The sequence below is a fragment of the Papilio polytes genome, unplaced genomic scaffold, assembly GCF_000836215.1.
Source record: "Papilio polytes unplaced genomic scaffold, Ppol_1.0 DF824270.1, whole genome shotgun sequence".
Taxonomy (NCBI): Eukaryota; Metazoa; Arthropoda; class Insecta; order Lepidoptera; family Papilionidae; genus Papilio; species Papilio polytes.
Window position 1 is genome coordinate 2,526,686 of NW_013524934.1, and position 23,362 is coordinate 2,550,047.

The 23,362-nt window shown below is 36.4% G+C and overlaps 1 protein-coding gene across 1 annotated transcript; it reads left to right on the forward strand.

The window, feature by feature from the left end:
• Window positions 1-4,899: 4,899 nt before the first annotated feature.
• LOC106103770 (obscurin-like) lies at window positions 4,900-21,471 on the forward strand. The gene is made up of 6 exons (XM_013283636.1): window positions 4,900-4,972; window positions 5,824-6,029; window positions 6,572-6,785; window positions 18,148-18,325; window positions 19,968-20,104; window positions 21,218-21,471. The coding sequence occupies exons 1-6, from the start codon at window positions 4,900-4,902 to the stop codon at window positions 21,301-21,303; spliced, it is 894 nt and encodes a 297-aa protein (XP_013139090.1). The 3' UTR covers window positions 21,304-21,471.
• Window positions 21,472-23,362: the final 1,891 nt, after the last annotated feature.

Here is a 23,362-nt window from a genome sequence, read left to right on the forward strand (position 1 = left end):
GAATTTCGTAGATGTCGAAAAAACCATAAACGCTCTGATAGAGAGTAAATACTAAAGAACGCAGTGAAAAGATAACGTTCGCGTGTTCTAACATAATTTATTATCTGCGTGCACAAAAAAATATATTCGCCATAAATCATGTAAGGTTGGAAATTGCGATCGATTAGAAGCTATCGGGGACGATTAATGGGATTTTAGATTTTCAAAGTTAATAAAACATTAAGCCTGATACACACAAAAGGTGTTCAAAACTTTCTTAAAACAGAATGTGTATAGCAGGCATAATGTCACAAAGTTTCTCGCACATATATTGCAAAAACAATCTACATTTTGATATTCTGTTAAAACACAATATAGCTTTTATTTTTTATTAAAATATAGCTGTTGCTCGCGACTACGTCCGCGAAATAAAAAAATGTATTATAAAGCCTATATACTCACAGATAAATTACCTCTCTAACGGTGAAAAAAAAAATAAAATCAGCCCAGTAGTTTTTAAATTATTTCAATACATACAAAAATCTTTTCTCTTTATAATATTAGTGAAGATTTTATGAAAATTTCACATTAACCTACTAATGTTACGTAATGCGTGGCTAATTGGCTGTAAGAACGAAGAACACGTTTGTTCCATATAGAGCAATACTGCCTAAGTACAGTTGGTTGTGTCAATGTTAAAACAAATGTCGGCAATGTTAAAACTTGGTCAGTTGATAAACGGTCGGACTCTCGGAATGTTCTTTAAGAACTGATTGAAAAAATATTGACAACTAATTGATATGTCGTCGTCATTTCTCAATAGTTTATATATAAATTATTAAATTGTGAAGCGATCATTCTCTTAAAAATTATACTAATACTACAAAGACAGATTTTGTTTGTGATAATTAAATTCAAAAACTACTAGGCAAAAACCAAAAAAAATTTTGCTATAAGATAGCTACATTATCACTGAGTAACACATTTTATTTTTCATTTTACGCGAACGAAATCGCAGATAAAAGCTAGTTTTAGATAGTATAAAACAGTAATAGTTAAGCCTTTCTAGAAAAAGGCTTGTGTTTTCGGTCAGTGTAACTTATTTGCTCAATTTTAAAAAAACTGACTTCACAATCTATCGGTGACATACCATTCTAAACGAGAGAAGAGGAAAGGGTGATAACGTATATATTTCACTGGCTTCCCACCACAACACAAGCTGTACGCAATGCGGTACTGTAGAAAGGAATGCGTTGCCTGGGTTAACAAAAGATTGGAATATATCCGGTAAATAACTTCCAATTTTAAATAGCAAAAAAACGAATGAAAATATTGCGAAATACCAAATAACAGGCGTTTAAAGAATCAGTATAAATTAAACTTCTAACAAAGAAAGAAGCTTTTAAAACTATCTAATACCTTGTTATAATGCTGTTTCGTCTCCTGTAAGTTGGACATAAAAGTAACTTGTATTAACTTTTTGTTTCAGATACTTGATTTGATTTATTGAAGAAAATGGTAAGTAAAAAAGAAATTTGTTTTAAATTAAACTCCGTATCAATTAAAGAATTCAAAGGATTTATGGTTCTAAAGGAAATTCTATAAAATCATTCAGTTTTGTTGAGTTTTATTTGACGTTTTCATTAATTTTCTTTCATTGAAGGCAATATTAAAACTTAAACAAATGTAAACTACTCTAGTTTTCTCAATGTCATCTTTTATATAAAATTAAATAGATAGTCAGTTCTGCAGAAATCCCTGATGTACTCTTTGTCATTTCGCCAAAAACAATACACGATTTTTTCATCATTTCACACATTTTTATTTCTCCAATGGGAATACACGGCAACGATACTATTATGAAAACCAACTTGCTTATTTTTAGGTTAAATAAAAAATAAATGTGAAATTCTATAAAAGCGCTTCTAAATGACAAAATTATTATTATTTATATTAATTTAGTTGAGGTTGTATTTTTATCCGATTTATTTAAAAAGTCCAACTGTCTTTGAAGTATGAAATATAATACGTTGAAAACTCGGAGCATTGCACATACAAATTAAGTATTTAGTTTCAAATCAAATCCGTAGTAAATTATTTAATGATAATTATATAACAATACTAAATTCCCATACTAATAGAAATAACATAGATTTTTAAAACGGCACAGCGTTATCTTCCATTTTGTAATTGAAACTGATGGGACACAACGTTTGTATTTTATGTAACGTGACGCCATTTTTACACTATCTGAACCTCTATCAGACATTGGTGGGAAAGGACCTTAATATTTATTTTTATTAACTAAGTGCTGGAATCAAATTAATGTAATACGTCGGCTCATTAGTTTTCCGGCGTCGTTTGGATCTAAGCTACCCCGTCAAGTTGCTTGGAGTGCGGCCAAGTTGGCCGGTACCCACTAGAAGACTTCATTCTACATTATAAGTAGATGTTTACTAATAATTCTATAATCAATATGTCTTATATTTACTACATAAGTTCTAAACTTCTTTAGCTTGTGTTAAACTGAATAGTACAGTTAGCTGCAAAAATATGTAACCATTAATTTTTTTCGGTTTCAAAAACATTAACTCGCGTGTCTGTCTTTATGCTTCCCACTATGAATTCATGTTAGATTCATGATTCTATCGATGGATAAGTGAATACATCAACACTTATATAATAAAATGTAAACACACTCTTTGTAATGTCTCAGCTATCACTGCATATTTTTAAGTAATTCATTTAAAATGAATACACTCACGCTATTTAATTTAGAGGTTGTATGACTTGAAAAGAAATGCCATGCGTGAAATTCGGAATATTGCGGATAAAGCCACACGGAAATAGCTAGTATTTTATAAAATGGAAGGCCTAGGAAAGTTTCTAAAGTTTTGTAAATGAGTACATATATTTGCAGCTGACTGTACATGTATTTACGATAAGATCTACAGCAGATCTTTTTAGAGACTATGATCTATTTACCTACAAAACGCAGCAACTAATCTCAGGTAGTTTTCGCGAATTTTCTTTCATAATAAAATAACAGGTGAACTTTGACCTCTACCATAAAATAAAGAACATTTAACAGCCGCGTTTCATATTAATATAACCTGCGAAGCTATAAATGTCTTCTAGAGAAGACTAATGTACCAGACGTTACGTGTCTAATCCTTTCGCGCTGTAGATTTAACATAAACCAGAGGTTTATGTGAGAAACGTTGTGGGTGTAAGATAGATAAAAATGGATATATGAACGTGCTCCTCGTGTTCGAATTATTAGAGTAACAGTTATTTAAAAACAGAACCCGCTTTTAAAACAACGCTTATGAATTACATGACTTATACTGGGTTTCTGAATTGTACTTACTTATCACTAGCTTTCGCCCGCGTCTCCGTCTGCGTAGAATTCAAATAAAACAAAAGCAAATAGCCTATGTGTTCTTCAAGACAGATCCGTTTTGCTGTTAAGCTATACACTCTAACAAACATGCATCCATCCATCTAAACTTTCGCATTTATAACATTAGTATGAAGTATGATTAGCTTTTGGCAGCTCCTTCTGCGTGGGATTGAATAAAAGAAAAGTAAGTAGTCTATTTGTTCCTCCAAACTATTCTCTTCATTTATGCTAATTTTATTAAGATCCTTTTAGTTGTTTAAGTTATAAAATCTAACAAAAAGTCATCCATCCATCTAAACTTTAGCATTGATAATATTAGTAAGTCTAGTGTTAGGTTGACTTATGTTTCTTCGGAGTAAAACTCAAGTTAGGTAGCTCGTAAACGCATTACATTGAGTTATCGAACCGAACACTAACGAATGGTTAAACGTAGCTGGGAAACCGGCTATTATAAGGTGGAATTGTTGGACCACATTTGACGTCTATCAGCCTTACAAACAAACGCGGTATAAAGTTAAACTTAGGAATAAACTGAGTATAAGCAAAATTTTTACTAACATTTGCATATACACAGTTTATTCCTAAGTTTATCTTTACACCGCGTTTATTTGTAAGACTGTATAAGTCCTGTATGCTTAGTGAGTTACTTGTGACGTCAGTTGATCTGTGTTGCCATAGACTACAGAGACCTGTTTAAATCGATTAAAGTGCTTTAATCGATGCGGACTTCAAACACATCGTGTGAATTGAATTCAGTTGTTATGAAATATCGATGTTTTAGTTCGATTGTTTTGTAAATACTCTAGTGACATTTTATTTTAAACTAAGTCTTTCATACGTGGCCCGAAATATACAGGAAGTACCATAAGTGTACTATTTTATAAAAATACCATGTATTTAAAAGAACAAAGAACAATATAAAATTTTCAACACGTTGTAATGCCTTGTACGCAAAGAATTTAAAACAAAAACCTCTTCCAATTCGATTTGTTGTCTGTCCCATTTGGACCTTTATTCCACGTATCTTTCGCCCGCTTAATATTCCTGAGGGTATACGAAAACTGCGCTTATAAAATTTCCACAACTTTTTTCAGCTGATGCCAACAATTTCGATTCATATTATACCACATTCGACAATTATAGTGTTCACATTTATTTTACAATACAGGAAAAAACACATGATATATTTATGCTAGTAAATAATGATGTGAAGTTTAGAATTGTTTTACATTTAAGAAATAAGTGTCATTCGAATGGCAGGGTAGTTGTAAATAAATATTTATCTGCATAAGTCAGTGGTTTTGATGTTTATCATGTTAAGACATGAGGCAATGTTTACGGGAGCTAGAGATTCACTCGGTACTTCAACTAACCTGTTCAAGATGAACATTTTAGGGTATCTGATTTCCATTTAAGTTTAGTTTAATTCGGTTTATTTTATTAATAAAATTGTTTGTCGTAGATTGTAAGGCGCCTGAACAGATGAATTCTATGGCTCCAAATTGTGGACGGACAACATGACGCCGGTTGAAGTGATAATACTGTGCTCCCTTATGACCAGGACACTATGCGTGGCTCCACAAATTCCAGGTAATTCTACGTACCCTTTCTCTAATTGTGACCTCAAAAGCTTAGATATTTTCGTGTTTTCCTTTGTTTACCGTTTGTTGTTTGTCCTTGTTATAAGAAAAACGTTATTAGTGTAATGTACCACGGTAGAGGTAGAATTTTTTTCTTTTTTTATAGGGACTTTGGTTCTTAGAACACGTACACTCCCATTATACCTTATACAAAATATCGAAACCATGTAAGTTTAAAAAACATACGAAATAAGAAAATGGAAAATAATAAACAACAATAAAAAGTTCCAACAATAAAATTGGCAATTTATTATTAGGACTTTAACACCATGCTGTGGACTTCGTCCACTGAGGTAGACTTAGAAAAGAATGGATTGCATGAAAGGTGACATGATCAAGAAGAGAGTGATGACAGATGATGTACGTTATGTGTCGGACGAAAACCCTTGGCACCGACCCTACGGAAGTAGGATAAGGGGAAAAGTTGAATATTGTATACCAGTACTATTAAAAGTATAATCTACATGGCTATTGGAATGAGATAGTGACTAATTTCAAGGATAGAAAATGTTAAAAGCAATAAAGGAAATCTCCATTCAAAGGAGACAGGCATTTTAACGTAAGAATGTATCTCCTTATACAACGTTGAGATTGTTTGAGAGTGCTTCTTTTGTAAGGAATATAGCGCTATTTTGTTACCGTACCTTAGAATATCCATTTTGCAAATTACTTTTCTTAACAAATCCTGGTTACATCTAAACTACTTTGGAATGGTTAGAGATAAAATACACCTTAAGAAGCTTAAAAGGTGACAGATAAATTAATAAAGATTAAAAATGGTAACTCTGTATGTTTTTATAGACTTCAAGACCGGTGAGAAAATCATCAATGGTCCCTTTTGGCATGAAGTGTTCACGGAGGTATATGAAGATGGAGAAGATGAAGTGTCCACAACATCTGAACCCCTTCCTTTCTTCGAAGACGATGCATCCACCAATAATGTAACTGCTCAGTTGGGTAGCCGTGTACACCTACATTGCAGAGTCCATGATTTGGGGGATAAAACGGTGAGTTTTGATTATTTCCCCTAACCAACTGTCGCAGACTCTGACCTTATAGAATTAAAAGTAATAAGACAGTGTTCATGCAGACGTTTTTGACATATGTTATAACAAAAATCAATCAGCTCAGCAGTGCCACGAGTGAGGGTTGATTTCACACATTTCTTTAATTTTCTTCGCTGATATGTGCAGACATCACCATGTTTCCTTCACCGTAAGAACGTCAGGTATATTACGTCCATATGAAATTCGAAATTCATTGGTACGGCGGGAATCGAACCCAGGACATGCAGATTGAAATTATTCCTTCATTCATGATGTTCAACATCTACTTGCCCTTATCCCTACAAAGGTTCGGCGCAGTATGCACTGCTTCATACATTTCTATCAGCCATCATATCTGAATTTATTTCCTTCTTAAGCATATCCTCTTTCACACAATCAATCTACTCTAAACTTTTGCTACTTTCAAACTTATATACTTCTAATATACAGTTTCTTAACTTTATCTCTTCATCCATGATATTAATAAGAAATAATTGTTTCAGATATCTTGGGTTAGAAGACGTGGAGAAGAGATCCATCTTCTATCGTTCGGCCGTCATACGTACTCAGCTGATTCTAGATATTCTCTCGCTTTCGAGCAACCAAACAACTGGAGATTGCTTATACAGTACGTGAGTGAGCGAGACGAAGGATTCTATGAATGTCAAATCTCTACCCATCCTCCTCTAGTGCGAAGAGTTTATCTGGTTGTTGTTGGTAAGTGTCAATATTTGAAGTATTCTACCCAATGTACTCAACATTCCGATCTAAAAGTATTACTTTTAAATAACTGACGTATACTTACATATTTGTAGTATTTACAACGGAAACGTTAAACTAAAGAGAGTTAAAGTCTCCTTAACGTAGAAATTTATAAAAGAAACCAACCAATAGAGTTGACAACCAGAACTGATAACTAAGAGCGCACGCACTAAATGATCAAAGTATCTGACTAAATGATCGCATAACTAAACAGTCGTGCGATTATTTAGTCACATGCTTTGATTTGAGCTTGAGAGGTAAGCATACTACTCGATTTTTAATTGTGAAACCAATCAGTTGTATTGGCTGCGAAACAATCGACAATCGCAAAACGGTAGTGCGATAGTTTAGTCAAAGATGCGCCCGCTCTTACAGACAGATCCAAAATTTTTGGCTATCGTGTATTTCAGACCTTATTTTGTAACGTATGTGTTGAATCTTTATGAGCATTTATCATACTGAATTGGATTTTACGCATAAACAATTAAAAACTCGCAAATCATCGACAATCTATAGATCGGTGAGCACATAAAGCTTGTTAATATACTGACCTCACACGTTTCCAATTAAACAAGCATATATTGTGTCCGTATAGTGTTGAATTTTACTATGAATGAAATTTAACGAAATAACAACTTACCACATTATATCTATTTTTGTAACAACCAAAAATATACTTTACTACTTAATGACTTAGAACTTAAGTCTGTGTCGATAAAGATAAGGGAACTGCTAAGTTTGAGAAATGTTTGCTTGTTTGTAATACATTATAAAACTTTTACATTACTTTACACTTTGTTATTTCCGTAATGCATTGTAAAAAAAAGTCTAAAAAGGCCAAAAGCATTAACACAAATGTTACAAGTGTAGGCAATATAATAATGTTGTTGAAACTACCAGCTTTTGCCTGCGAATACGTCCGCCTTCAATCGAAAAAAAGTAAATCTATGTGTTCTTTCAGACTGTATTCTACATATAAACTTCTCAATCTACATAATAAACAGTTCAGACAGAAAATCATTTCACCTAAAATAGTCTTTTGCAAAAGGAATGGTTCAAAAGTGATAAGTTATGTTTTGAGAAAACTTTTAACGTCGAGAATTCCAATGTGATAAATGTCATTTTAAATCTTACATTGAACAGATCAAGATTTTGTTGATAAAGGAATCGAGAAAAGTAACTTTGAATGAAGTTAGAAAAGTCAAGTAAATTCACACAGTCGTTTTGCGTTTCGAGAAAAGTTTGAAAACAATCATGGAATTAATGGCGATAAATGAAAAGTAATTTAACGAGCAAAACTTCATAAGGTCGGTTTCTAAAACGCCATTCAATAGTAATTTAAAATAATACGATTAGGTAGTCTGTACCGCATTGTTGTAGTAACATTAATTGATAAACGAAATTAATGCACCTGCAATCATTCTAGAATAAATTTTAGCTATTATAAATTGTCAGGGGTGATAGTTGAATAGATTAAAAAGTCTTTTCGAAACTGTAATTTACCAAAAAATGATGTTAAATGTAGAAATTTTTTTAATTTAATTATGATTTAAGATAGGACTGTAATTTTCACCCGCAAGGATGTTTATAAACATTTGACAAGGGTCACCCTTTTGTTGGCATAAAATATTTGTTTAAGAAAAGGCTTTAACTTGTTGGTTTTGTGAAGGATAAACAATGTAAACAGACACTTGTTATTTAAATATTAGACACTTTCTGCTTTCGTACAGACGTACAAACATGTTTCCGGAATAATGTAACCAAAAATGTTTACCAAAACAAAGGAATTTTCATGTGTTTATTTTCTTCAGTTATTATTTCCCTAGAGAAAAACTTGTTAATTTTGTAAACCCGCTTGGAAATTATTTGTATTATCCCAAAAATAGTTAGACAGTGTTTAAACACGTGTTTTAATTCTAACCGCCGCTGATCGGTATTATGGACGTCTGAAATTCATATTTTACCATAAATATGTATCATACCCATATGGTATAAAAATTCTGTATAAATATAACTTTAGGGAAATTGTTTTTTTTTTTAATTTTACAATTAAATACCAAATGCCAGTAGATGATTATAATAAAGAAAACTAAAACATAAACACAAGACTTTCTTGAAAATGTAAATGAATCTCGGTGGCAAAATGTACCACTTTTATTGGCAAAATCAAGCTTGGATCGCCTAATAAAAACCCAGTTATGTCGTAAATCTCAGAAAGTATCGAGCCTATAAAATTTCGCAGGAGGCTGATAAGTTCTACGATTCCTGGAAAGGTACTGATAAGATTTTTGCCACTACCAAAATAATGCTGATTTAAAGTTTATTAAAATTTATGGTGAAATTATGCTATTTTCATTTCTAATGGTTGCTTACGTTTGGAATAGTAAGAACAGCGCCTATATTTTAGTAAGGTAGTATGTATACGGAACCTTTACGTTACAATTCATTATTCTAGAGATATGCTTAAAGCGCACACCTGAAACTAATCTACCGCACAACTGTTTAGTCTCTCTTTGATTTTTTTTGTTAATAATATAACGCTGGCAAACGAGCAAGCGGCCACCTGAATCCACTAAAATGGAAATCGACCGCTACCCATAAACATCCGCAATTGTAGATGCGTTGCCTACCCTTAATTGACGGAGGAGGAGACGCACATCAAGAGGACATTTCCCCTTCACATGCGTCCTGTCCACCATCAAATCCACTTTTCCTTTCCATCCTTTCCTCTTAAGAAAAGGGTGGAAAGATAAAGGGACTATAATAAGGCCTCCAGCACTACACTCATCCGACAAAACGTAGAATTGCTTCCACTACACGCCTGTTTTCTGTGTGGTCGTGGTACCACACTGGGCGAGCCGGCCCTTTCGTGCGAAGATGTTAAAGCGGGCTCTACCACTGTCAAAAGATTTCTAAGGCTTATATGAAGGTGCACACACTATTTGATTTTAATTGGGCAACTAAACAGTTGAATTGGCTGCGAAACAATCGACAGTCGCATAACAGTTGGGCTATAGTTTAGTCAAAGGTGTGCGCCAGTTTCAACGGATGATTTTAAGGGTAGGAATACAGTTGGCATTCAAATGGAGTAGCTACTGTCATGATCCTGGTACTGGCGTAATGCGTATGCACATGCCAGTACAATGACAAACTTCGTACCTTTACCAACAACTTACTTTTAGCTGTAACAAAATCTATCCAGTAAGCGTTTACCCATGTGTATTCCCGCCTTTAAATTTATCTCTTAACCTGACCACTTTACGTTGCTATGGACCATAAAATAGACTTGTCTAGTGACGGATCTGTTTCAACCGTAAATACAGATCTCATTTTTCTTTTTACAACTTCGGGTAAAATAAAAGAAATCGTGAAACTTTATACTCTGGCAATATGGGATTTTATATTTTAGTTCATATGTTTATTTACATCTATACTAATATTATAAAGAGGAAAGATTTGTTTTTCTGTATGTTTTGACATAGCACATACTACTCGCCCGATTTCAATCATTCTTTCATCATAAAAAGCTACGTTATCAACGAGTAACATAGGTTATATTTTTTTTGATATCACGCGAGCGAAGTCGCGAACTACAGATAGTTTTTTTATATTTTAGTTAGATTAAAATTCGATTTAAATCAAAATTGGATATGAACGGTGGAATGGTTATATCGAAATTTAATTGCAAATATTTATCAAAATGTTATTAAGCTAATTTGTATTTATTTTCCGGCTATCGTTATTAATTGTATTTTTAACTTTAAATTCTTAGTATGTATTATAAAGATGTAATTCTAGTATAGATTAACTACAAAGGAAAGATTTGTATTTTTGTATGTATTGAAATAACTCAAAAACTACTGGGCCAATTTTAAAAATTCCTTCACCGTTAGAAAGGTAATTTATCTGGGAGTAACATAGGCTACATATTTTAATTTCAAGCGAAGCCGCAAGCAACAGCTAGTTTAAAATAAATTTTAAATCAAATTAATATGAACATTGAAACATTTCTTCTTTAGCTTCGAAGGCTTTCTATACCAAAATGTAAAGGATTTATTTTATTTTTAAACCAAAGGCTTATTTAATATAATATTCCTTTAGTTTCAATAAAATAAACCTTTCATACGTCTTGACCCAACTTAGAAAAATTAATCTCGAATGATCCACTTCAACAAAAAGCTCTTTTGATGGAGTTAGAGAAAATAGGCATAAAGTCTTCAAACTTATTTGTTACATTTACAAGTGAAAAGCAACTTAATCTATACATATAATAAAATGAGAGTGTCTGTAGTGGATGTGAAAGTAGTTAATGTATATGCGTTACTAGTAACGAAAATAGCATTAACAAAATTTTGTCTGTCTGTCCGCAAGCCGCGTTTTTTTTCAGGCAATCTCCGAAACGGCTGGGCCAATTTCGACCGGACTTTCATTGAAGGATAAATGACATAGACGGACATATTATATGCTTCTTTATATCTCAATATTGCGTGGACGATGTCGCGGGCAACAGCTAGTGAAAACTATATTACTATCATCTTATTTGTCTTTGAAAAAAGAAAAAAAAACAATAATTAATGTCCAAAATATAAAGACTCATCATCATCATCATCATCATTAACAGCCTTAGGTCGTCCACTGCTGAACGTAGGCCTCCCCCATCGATTGCCACGATGCCCGGTCCTGTGCCGCCCGCATCCAGTGCACTCCCGCAACCTTGACCAGGTCATCGGTCCATCTTGCGGGAGGCCTACCTACGCTGCGACGACCTATCCGTGGCCGCCACTCCAGAACTTTTCGGCCCCATCGGCCGTCCGTTCTGCGGGCAATATGGCCGGCCCATCGCCACTTAAGGTTTGCAATTCTTCGGGCAATGTCGGTCACTTTGGTTCTGCTGCGGATCGCATCGTTCCTAACGCGATCTCGCAGAGAAACTCCGAGCATTGCCCTCTCCATTGCCCTTTGAGTGACTTTGAGCCGCCTGATGTTGCACGCAGTGAAGGGCCACGTCTCTATTCCGTAAGTGATCACTGGCAACACACACTGGTCAAAGACTTTTGTCTTGAGACACTGCGGTATGTCTTGGGACGAGAGGATATCTCGCAACTTCCCGAACGCTGCCCATCCGAGTCGGATTCGGCGATTGACCTCCCTCTCGAAGTTGGACCTACTAAGCTGGACAGTTTGTCCCAGGTAGACATACTCGTCAACAACTTCGAGAGTATGGCCTCCGATGGCTATGGGAGTGAGTGGAACACGAACATTCGACATGACCTTCGTCTTATCCATGTTCATCCTCAAACCCACTCGTTCGGAGGCCCTATTGAGGTCATCGAGCATTGTACCGAGTCCCTCCATGGTCTCAGCCATGACTACAATGTCATCGGCAAAGCGCAGGTGCGTGATGTACTCGCCGTTGATATTGATGCCAAGTCCTTTCCAGTCGAGGACTTTGAAAACGTCTTCCAACGCCGCGGTGAAGAGTTTCGGGGAAATAACGTCACCCTGTCTTACACCGCGGTGCAGTTGAATTGGTTTTGTGTCCTGACCCTGTACTCGGACTGACATGGTGGCGTTTTCGTACAGGAACCTTAGCGCTTGGATGTACCGGTAGTCAATTTGGCACCTCTGGAGGGACTGCAGTACCGCCCAGGTCTCGACCGAATCGAAGGCTTTCTCGTAGTCCACGAACGCTAAGCATAGTGGCAGGTTATACTCCTCGGTCTTCTGTATAACCTGCCGCAGCGTATGTATGTGGTCTACGGTGCTAAAGCCTTTACGGAACCCGGCTTGTTCGGGAGGCTGGAAGTCGTCAAATCTGCGAGCGAGACGATTCGTGATGACCCTCGAGAACAACTTATAGACATGGCTCAGAAGTGAGATGGGCCTGTAGTTCTTCAGGAGAGATTTATCGCCCTTCTTGAAGAACAGGACCACCACACTTCTGCTCCATGCCTGTGGCGTACGTCCCTCGAGAATGACGGAATTGAAGAGCTTCTGAAGAACCCTAAGTGCTGGTTCTCCAGCTGCCCGTAGTAGCTCTGCTGTAATTCCGTCATCTCCGGGCGCCTTGTTGTTTTTAAGATGTTCGAGGGCTGCACTAATCTCGTCGAGACTGACGTCCGGGATGTCTTCGGTATAGTGTCGGGTTAATCTGGCTCTTGGGTCTTCAGCCAGATCAGTGACGGGTTTCTGCGTCGCGTAGAGCTGTCCATAGAACTTCTCAACCTCACTTAAGATCTCAGGTCTAGCGGACACAACCCTACCCTCCTCAGTCTTCAGTTTCGACAGTTGGCTTTGCCCAATAGACAGATCTCGTGCAAACACTTTGGAGCCCTTGTTCCGCTCAATAGCCGTTTTAACACGGTTTGTGTTAAATTGGCGTATATCGCGCTTTATGCTCTTTGAGATCTGTCTATTTAGCAGCCGAAACTGCTTCACATCTTCTGGAGAGTGTAGAGTCATGTCACGCCTTTCCTTCATAAGCTCAAGAGTGTGGTCCGAAAGTTTTCTGGACGAGCTTCTGCGGTGGGTCTTGAGGAACTTAGTACCCACCGTCTGAATAGCTTGCACGAACCCGTCATTCATATCGTCCACGCTACTCTCTAGGCAATCAAACCGGTTCTGGAGTTCGAGCTGAAAGTTTCCAACGTCTTGGATATGGACGGATGCTGGCCGGAGCGTAGACACTATCAGCCGACTGCGCTCGAGCTTGACGTCGATATTCAATGTGCCTCGAACAATTCGGTGATCGCTCCCGGTTTTAACCGCATTGATCACTGAGACATCATTGAATATTTGCTTTCGCGTCGACATGATAAAGTCTATCTCGTTCTTTGTAGCACCGTCTGGGCTCATCCAGGTCCACTTCCGTTGCTCTTGCTTCCTGAAGAAGGAATTCATCATAAAGAGTCCCTCCTTCTCCATGAAGCCTGCCAGTAAGTGTCCCCGGTGGTTGCGCTGTCCATAACCAAAGTTACCTACTCGCAGCTCGTCTCCGTCCCGTTTGCCCAGTTTCGCGTTGAAGTCCCCCATGACAATGGTGTAGAAGGTTTTGGAACTATGTATGGCTCGTGAGATATCCTCATACATAGTTTCAACCTCCTCGTCGGAGTGTGTCGAAGTCGGTGCGTAGACCTGTATGACCTTCAGCGAATACCGTTTGGTTATTCTGAGTATCAGGTACGCAACCCTAGACGACACACTCTCGATCTTCACCACATTGTTCACGAGGGACTTGTGGACGATAAACCCGACACCACCCTGTGACTGTTGGTCGCCTTCCCGGAAGAAGAACAAGTTGCCGGACTTAAGGGTCATCGTGTCCTCCCCCTGTCTTCGGACTTCGGATAACCCTATAACGTCCCAGCGCAACTTGCTCAATTCTTCTTCCAGCTCCACGATCCTCTCGTCCGTCCGCAGTGTGCGCGTGTTCAACGTTGCCAGGGCCAAAGGTCGTCGTTTGTGGTAGCCGGATCTAAACCGGGGATTCTTCGCACCCCCTGCCCCGCCGTCGCCCTGGTCGCTACCGTAACCAGAAACGGCGGGGCCGCCGGGTACTAGGGGCCGTGGTTTACTTGCAGCAATCATTGGGGGGAGTTTGCCATAATCGCCACGCTTGGCAGGCGGGTTGGCGATCGCAGTAAGTTCCACCGTACGTAGGGACGCTGCTGCCCGTCCTCCGGTGGTCTGGGCGCAGTTTAACGACGTGCCCGGGTCAGAGTCATAAAGACTCATTGATTAATAAATATATATTAAACTAACTCCCGCCCGCGACTTGGTCTGCGTGGAAATGATAAAAATGTGTTCTTCCAGACTATCCTCTACATGTAGCATACTTCTCTATGCTAAATTTTATCTAATTCCGTTCAGCCGTTTAGGCTACAAACTCTAACAAACATTCATCCATCTAAACTTTCGCATTTATAATATAACTAGCTTTCCCCCGCAATTTCGTTCGCGTGAAATTAAAAGAAACAAAAGTGAATAGCCTATGTGTTCTTCCAGACTATGTTCTACATCTATACCATATTACATCGAAATTCGTTTAGCAGTTTAGGCTACAAACTCTAACGAAAATTCATCTATCCATCTAAAGTCAGCTTTCGCATTTATAATGTTAGGACGATTATTATCTTTTTTAAATAAGGTCGTAGTCTACATAAGCAGTAGGCTTTCATAATTAATTAAATATTAATTAAATGTTCATTTCAAAATAGCAAGCTTTATTTTCTACAGAACTACTTTGGTAATGGAGTTTTAAATGAATGGAATAAAAGTTTTTATTCCTGACTGCACTATTTTAAATATGCACCATTATATAGACTCATGTCTTATAAGTCTATTGCGTCTATTTGACTTGACTAATGTAACATTTTCATTTAGTTCTGAATTTCATTAGTTACCCCGAGGACTCCCTAGTTATCGACTAATTAAATTGCGTCCTTTCATAGCTTACTTAGAGACAAAATCGTAGAGCTAGCTGTAACTATGCTCATACCTTCACCAATCACACAACTGTTCACTCGTAGTCTCGCTTTGAATCCAATAAGCTTATATAGGGGCACATAATTCGAATTTTAGTTGTGCAAACAGTTGAATTTGCAGCGAAACAATCGACAGTCGTACAACTGTTGTGCGATAGTTTAGTCAGAGGTGTGCGCCGCTTTTAGGAATAATTTTCATTTTATTACAGTTAATATCCCTGGCAGTCACTTGATGTGATGGCGTTAGGGCGCGTTTGGGCGACCGCCCAGGGCGAAACAGTAATGCGAATTGCTCTCATACGTACAGCCCAGGGCGCTAGTAGGGCTAAACCTTACTTCTTACTAATGAAAATGAGAAATTTAGATGGATGAATGTATGTTAGAGTTTGTCGCCCAAGCTGCTAAGCTGATCTTGTTAATTTTAGTTCAAATGCAGAGAATAATCTGGATGAAAACACGGCACTTTTGATCTCGGAAATATTATATGTTTTTTTTTTTTGTATAACTTGATTATTCTGCGACGGTTAAAACATCTAGTATTGAATTTATCACAGATATAAAACAAAGTCTGGAGTAACATATAGGGTAATGTTGATCTCTGAAAAATGTCTAGTTCCCGAGGGATACGTAGTATTTTATAGTTTGTATGTTTTTAAATATCGTGCAAACGAAGTCACGGCAACTACTAGTAACAAATACATTGTAAACAGTAACTCATTTCGTTCAGTTATAAAACTTTTCCTATTCATCCGAATGGTATTCATTTCGGAAACATATCGGAGAACAGCTGCGTTATATTACTTGAAGGATTTATTGAACACTTTTTGAATATCCTGCAAGTTTTCGATGTTTGTTTTATTCCATCTTTTTACTAAGATTTTGTCATTAAGGGAATAATTACGCCCTTATTCTGCAATTTCTAAGACGACAGAAAATAAGCATTTTCCTGGGGGTGCAGCACGAAAATTAGCGTGTAAGTTCGTAATGTCGTGTAGTACATTTAGCGGTACATATAAAACCTAGTAATTTACACCTCATATAGCGCCCTCTACGCAACATTTTAATAGCTGATTCCATGATTTGTTAAACATCCGTTTGGTGCTGTTTGCATATTTGAGCTAAAATGCATTTAAAACATAATCTAAGTTTTTGTGGAACGACCGTAAGTTTACGTTATTTAGGCCAAAATTATAAGCAATGTAGAAATAATAAGAATAAATATTTTCCTTTAATTTATATTTTATATGAAAAGCAAAGAAACTGAGTACTAACGAGCGAAATCTTAATTTGTTGCAGAAAGTTTAATTGTAATTTAGTGGACAGTAATTAAGAAGAAAAACGACACAACTTTTGCTGAAGGAGGTTTTTTTAATGAAATTAATTAGCGGACAGAAGTAGAACATAAAACGTATAGAAGCGCCAATAGGGAAATGGTTAATGTACGTTCAGGTGGTCCAGGGTTCGAATCTTGCCAGTAACATAAGTCTAGAGCTTAGTTGAAATAATACAAGAAATAATATTATAAAGAGGAAAGATTTGTATTTTTGTATGTATTGAAATAACTCAAAAACTACTGGGCCGCTTTCTTACAATCTTTCACCATTAGAAAGCTACGTTACTGAGTAACATATGGTAGGCTACGTGTCTTATAAGTTTTGCATCACGCAGGCGCAATCGCGAGCAGCAGCTAGTTAATATTAATATGCTATGATTACAAACATGTAATCTAAACGAACTGATGGGTTTAAACAAGTTAAGTGTCATCACAGCGGCGCCGTTTATGTGCAAAGATCACTTCGCTATTTCAGCGAATTCAGATGGATGCTCGTTTACCATCTTATGATATTAATGGTACATTGCCTCTAAATAACGAAAAATGTTGCCGTTACGAATACGTTTTCGGAACTGTCACGTGATAGACCCTAGATTTGTCGTGAATGTTTTTAATATAATTCATCCCATAATTGAAAGATTCTTTAGTGTATTTCCAATATGAAATACTTGACTTTGTGTCTATTTTATCTCTTGGCTCGTAGTTCTCGAAGTAATTATTTTCAGTCTACATTTTACGAGCAAGACAGATTAGGTTAACAGCTAATATTCCTAATAGCGTTTCGTCACATGCGTCAGATGTCGCTGGACCCTTTACGCTTGAGGTCCGGTTAGGGATGTCATAACTTACCAAAACGCCAACATAGTACTTGTTAAAGCAATTGATAACATCTGCTGCCCCTAATATTGTGTTTTGTTTTTCCTTATTAGTCTACTTCTGTAATTCACTGGAATTAGGAAAATTTTATTTGTAGGCAGTGGGGCTGAGACGGATTATTCCCAACCGTCACGCCGCTCTGTCCCCACGTGAAAATAAAAAGTTTTATCCGTCCCACCTTTTAGTTCCACCATCACCAATAAGGTAACAGATGGAACCGTTATGAAAAAAAACATACAGACGACTTGAGTATCGCCTTCTTTTGGGAAGTCAGACAATAAAATAAGTTCCAGCCGTCCCTTCGTCGCAAATGTTGGGACGGATAAAGCTTTTTATTGTCATTGGTCTTCACGTGGGGACAGAGCGGGGTGACGGTTGGGAATAATCCGCAGAGACAAGATTTTACTGAATACAATCTCTTAGGTTTGTCGTTTCCGTAGTTGCATAAATATAAAACGACTTGACCGATTTAAAAGTGTTCTTTGGCGTTTAGGAAATATGTCTTTGCTGTTTTTGTTTTAATTGAGATAATTTAAAAAAGAAAATTAAACTTTAGTTAAGAATCCCTTATCAGGAGTTCTACATTGAAATCCGTTTAATGATTTAACAAATTCTATTGTTACAGTACCAAAAGTTGAAATAGTCGACGAAAGGGGGAAGCCTCTACAGGACAAATTCTATAAAGAAGGGTCCATTATTGAACTTCGATGCGTCGTCAGCGAGGTGCCGGAACCATCGAGACAAGTCAACTGGAAACACGGCAGTAGATTGTTGAACTATGACACCAAGCGTGGAGGAGTCAGGTAAGATATTTTTTTTGGCAACTATGGACAACAACAACTTGGTGAACTATGTAAATCTGGCTATTTTTATTCCGCATACGGCGAAATAGATGGCGCTAATCTCATGTTTCATAATATAGCCAATTTGTCATGTGTAAAGATCGTCAGATAAACTATAAAAGGTAAATCAACCTTACCAAATATAAAAAAATAGCAAACAAATAAAGTACCTGATAACGTAAACATGTTTTTATTAATTAAATAGAAAATTAAGTAAAGTGTAATATAAGAGTGAATTTAGTACTAAAAACAATGGAAGTAAATACAGTATGCTTGACAATTGTAAAACTCGTAAAAACGTATTGAATACGCGCCTAGCACATCTGCTACGATTTCCACTCGTTAAAACGTCGTACCCGAGCCGTTCTCCTTTAATTTACACAAACAAATTAAGCGAATAAAATTCATGGAGTGTTAACAACGCTTATTTGTGCGAATCGCTGAAAAGATTTATAAGGGGCTTGGAGTAATTAACTTTAAGACAATTTAAACACGGAGCTTACTTTCTTACAGCTTCCCCTGTGTGCAATAAAGTGGAAAAAATCGCTTGATTTACTGTAGTAAAGAAATAGAAGGAAAAAACAATCGGAAATTGGTGTTTATATTGTATCAATTAAAACAAATTTTAAATACAAAAAGTAGCATTGATAGTTAAACACAGTGATATTAATTTAACTCTTTTTAGAATAAAAATATAAAACTAGTTCGTCTACGTGGAATTTAAAAAAAACAAATATGGGTAGCAATGTGCCCTTCATAACTACCCCCTACATCTATGCCAAATTTTATCGAGATCTGTTTAGCAGTTTAGGCTACAAACTCAAACAAACATCTTCTAAACTTTTGCATTTATAATATCATAAGATACAGAGATTTGTAACAATACTATACAATGATACACCAACGTGAACGTTTAATTACTTACGATTTAATCCAAGCATTGAGTAAAATCGTGTACAAGGATTATCGCTTCTGACGAGGGTAAGCAATCGGGTTTAAAAGCGTTGAGCGGAAAATGTCCGAGAAGTTTCGCTTATTGGACTCTCGTCTGAAGTCAAGCCTCGACTGAGAACAATGTTAATTAAAGAAATGCTTTATTGCGGGAATAGTTTTAGAGAATTGTTTAATAATTTAATGATTTTTACATTAATTTTATCACTAAAAAGAATTCTCTAGTAACATCAATTTGAACATGCATCTATTACAAAATTGAGGGAAATTGGCTTGCAGTCCACTTGCGAATACGAACGTATTTATTAAAAGCCTTAAAGCTTAACCACTAATAACTAGCTGTTGCTCACGACTTCGCCCTCGTGAAAAGTAAAAAACAATAACAAAATATAGCCTATGTTACTCACTGATAAAGTAGCTTTTGAATGGTGAAAGAATCTTTAAAATCCGCCCAGTAGTTTTTGAGTTATTTCATAAACAAAAATACAAATCTTTCCTCTTTATAATACGAGTATTAGGCATAGATAAGAAAATCAAACCAGCCAGTTACAAGTCTACCATATATTGTTCTATAACAATAGCTACTAATTCGATACTCTTATTAGTTAGTCGTTTATATGTACGTTTTATTTAATGATATTTTATTCAACAGTGTGAAGACGGAGACTTTGCCCAACGGCGCTCTATCTCGGCTCTACATCGCCAATGCTAATAGAAAAGATTCCGGCAACTACACCTGCACGTTGGCAGACTTTGCAGCGACTGCCGTTTCCGTACACGTGCTAAGAGGTATAAACATTTATACATAGCACTTCAGGTCTTATCTATACTATTATATCTACACTAATATAATAAAGCGTAAACACACACAGTCACACACAGTCTCGAAATAGGATGCCGCATAGAACAAGCCCGGAACGCTTTTTTCAGACTTAGGACACTTCTGTGCAACAAAAAGCTGAACATCGAGCTACGGATGCGGCTAGCAAGTTGTTATGTTTTCTCCATTCTCCTGTACGGCGTTGAAGCGTGGACAGAAGAACAGAATCGATGTGCAAAAAAGTCGAAGCCTTCGAAATGTGGGTATACAGGAGAATGTTAAGGATATCCTGGAGAGACAAAATTAAAAATGTAACCGTGTTAGAACGCATGAAGAAGAAGACAGATGTGATATATACAGTTAAGAAAAGAAAGCTGCAGTACCTAGGTCACATAATGCGAAATGCCAAATACGAATTACTGCAGCTCATCGTACAAGGCAAGATCCACGGAAAGCGAAGCGTAGGTCGAAGAAGAACGTCCTGGCTCAAAAACCTACGCCAGTGGTATGGAAAGAGCACCCGTTCACTCTTCAGAGCCGCGGTGTCAAGAACGAAAGTCGCCCTAATGATCGCCGAACTTCGGAAGAAGATGGCACTTTAAGAAGAAGAAGAAGAAACACACACTTCTTTGTTGCCTTAGATGTCAGCAATCACAACATGTTTTTGAATCACTCTCTCTTTAATAAAAAGCCCTACACTTACGTCACGTTTTAGGCTATATATTTTTAAGCTATTAGACTTAGCGGGAAAATAAATTGGAAAAACCTTCATGTGAAGGATGTGAAGAAATAAAATTGCGATGGTATGATAATTGGTATCCAATGTCAAAGACCTTCGTTGTCATTTGCAATTGTGAATTTGACAAATGTAAACAGTTAATATAGTTTTAATAATTTCATGTGGATGAAGCCGCACGGAAACAGCTCGTCACAATATTGTTGAGAACGTAAAATCTCTCCCACTCTCTGAAGCTTTGTAATTTAGATATACGAAATCGATATTCATAAATTTCGAATCCGATCAAATATTCAATGGTATATTCCCGTGTACTGTAATTATTCAAATCCTTGTCATCTTACAGGTGAGAACCCTCTAGCGATGCAACGCGGCGGTGTATCCAACGTGACACATTCATTGCGCGCTCTGCTCCTCGCGTACGTCAGCTGACAGATTGCCGGCGCGTTATGGTCACGCGCCATTTTGTAAAAATGTTATTGAAGTCGTTTCGTAGTAATATGGTGTACCCCGTCTAAATTTAAATTAAGTCGAACATCTTCACTAATTAAGATGTGACCAGTATAAGTTAAGCCATAGCTTATGAGTGTAAACATGTGAATCAAGAACCTTTGGACGATGGCTGATTTTAGTTGTATATTCAGAGATTAAAATATATATATAGAGTAGGCATAGTTGACGCTTCACTTGAAATATTTAGTTTACTTTATAATAAAAGATGGAGTTATAATTTTGTAAAATGTTACATGTTAATACAAGAACACGAAATTGTGTACTAAACTTGACAACTAACATAGTACCTTTCAAAAAAAGTACCGGTGAATGTTGACTATGCCTAGTCTATTTTTTAATGTCTTTGTGTATATTCAATGCGATTACAAACCCCCTCAATTCTGCTATAATCGACAAACTGCAACTAGAATTGCATATAATTTAAATACCATGTTACTATCGTTATTTCACCTATCATACTAACATTACAAATGCGAAAGTTTAGATGGATGGATGTTTGTTAGAGTTTGTAGCCTAAACGACTGAACGGATTTCTATGCAATTTGGTACAGATGTAGACGATAGACTGGAAGAACACATAGGCTACTCACTTTTGTTTCTTTTTAATTCCGGACGGAGTCGCGGGCGTAAGCTAGTGAAAAATAAATAGAAAAAGTACATGATCATAGTACAAATATGCAAATGGACAAATACATAATTATTTATGTTCAATGACAATCAAACTAATGTTAAACGACTACAGAATTGGGGGCATATTCTTTTTGTTAACTAAACAGTTCAAATGATCGTCTGAATATTAAAGATTTAAGGCCTGTCCCACCAAATTTTAAATTATCTGATAACAATATAACGTGTAAAATATGTGATGGAAATATCGGATTTTGTTACCTTATCTGATATTGACGTCATTAGCGATTTGAGCCTCTATCAGTCAGTGACACACCACCAGTGGACAGGCCCTTGAACTTCCTTCCTTGCTCTAGGGTTGTACAGGGAGGTATTAAGTAATAATTTACTATTTACTTTAATAAATAGATTAAATGAAATGTTAATTTGTCGAATGAAGGACAGTTTTATACTAAAATTTGCTCAATTTCTTTCCTGATATGTTAATTACATAGATATATAGTCTATAGATAGTATTTCTTACATGTTTAAATAGTCGAGAGTTCAATTTCTAAGTGTTATTTTAAACCATAAATACTGACCTCCAAGGTTTATTTTCGCTTGCATTTTCATAGATTATGTAACTTTTTTTAATACATTTCTATATTTATTTATTTAGATCATGCGAATATAAAACAAGCGACAACTTTGCATATCACATTGTATATTTGTATTGTCATTTTAAAATTTTTGGTTGTAATCGAATTTTGATTTGTATAGAGCATATCTTCAAAATTAATTGAAACCCATAAGGTAGAATATATTTATTTTCTTCATTTGCATATGCTTTATACTTTTTTAGTCGAATTCAATGGAAATGAGAAATGACAACAAACTTTTTATATAATATAAGGTGTCAAATGAGCAAGCGGCCACTTGAATCCACCGAAATAGAAAGCGACCGCTGCCCATAAACATCCGCAATTGCAGATGCGTTGCCTACCCTTCATTGATGGAGGAGGAGACGCACATAAAGAGGAAATTTTCCCTTCCTATGCGTCTCCTCCACCGTCAAATCCACTTTTCCTTTCCTCTTAAGAAAAGGGTGGAAAGGGAAAGGGACTAAAACTAGGCCTCCAGCACCACACTCATCAGACGAAACGCGGAATTGCTTCCACTCCACGCCTGTTTCCTGTGTGGTTATGGTATTACACCGGGCGAGCCGGCCCATTCGTGCGAAGATGTTAAAGCGGGCTCTACCACTATTAATTAACTAAACAAATAAACAATATTACCTTTATAAGATTACAGTTTCACACACTTATTAGAACGGACTATTTATGTTAATTTTGACACTAAAACTTTATAAAAT

Coding starts and splice junctions, on each gene's coding strand:
- LOC106103770 (XM_013283636.1), top strand. CDS start 4,900: ATGACGCCGGTTGAAGTGATAATACTGTGCTCCCTTATGACCAGGACA. Junction 6,786..18,147: donor AGTTTATCTGGTTGTTGTTG/GTAAGTGTCAAT, acceptor CTATTGTTACAG/TACCAAAAGTTGAAATAGTC. Junction 18,326..19,967: donor ACCAAGCGTGGAGGAGTCAG/GTAAGATATTTT, acceptor TTTATTCAACAG/TGTGAAGACGGAGACTTTGC.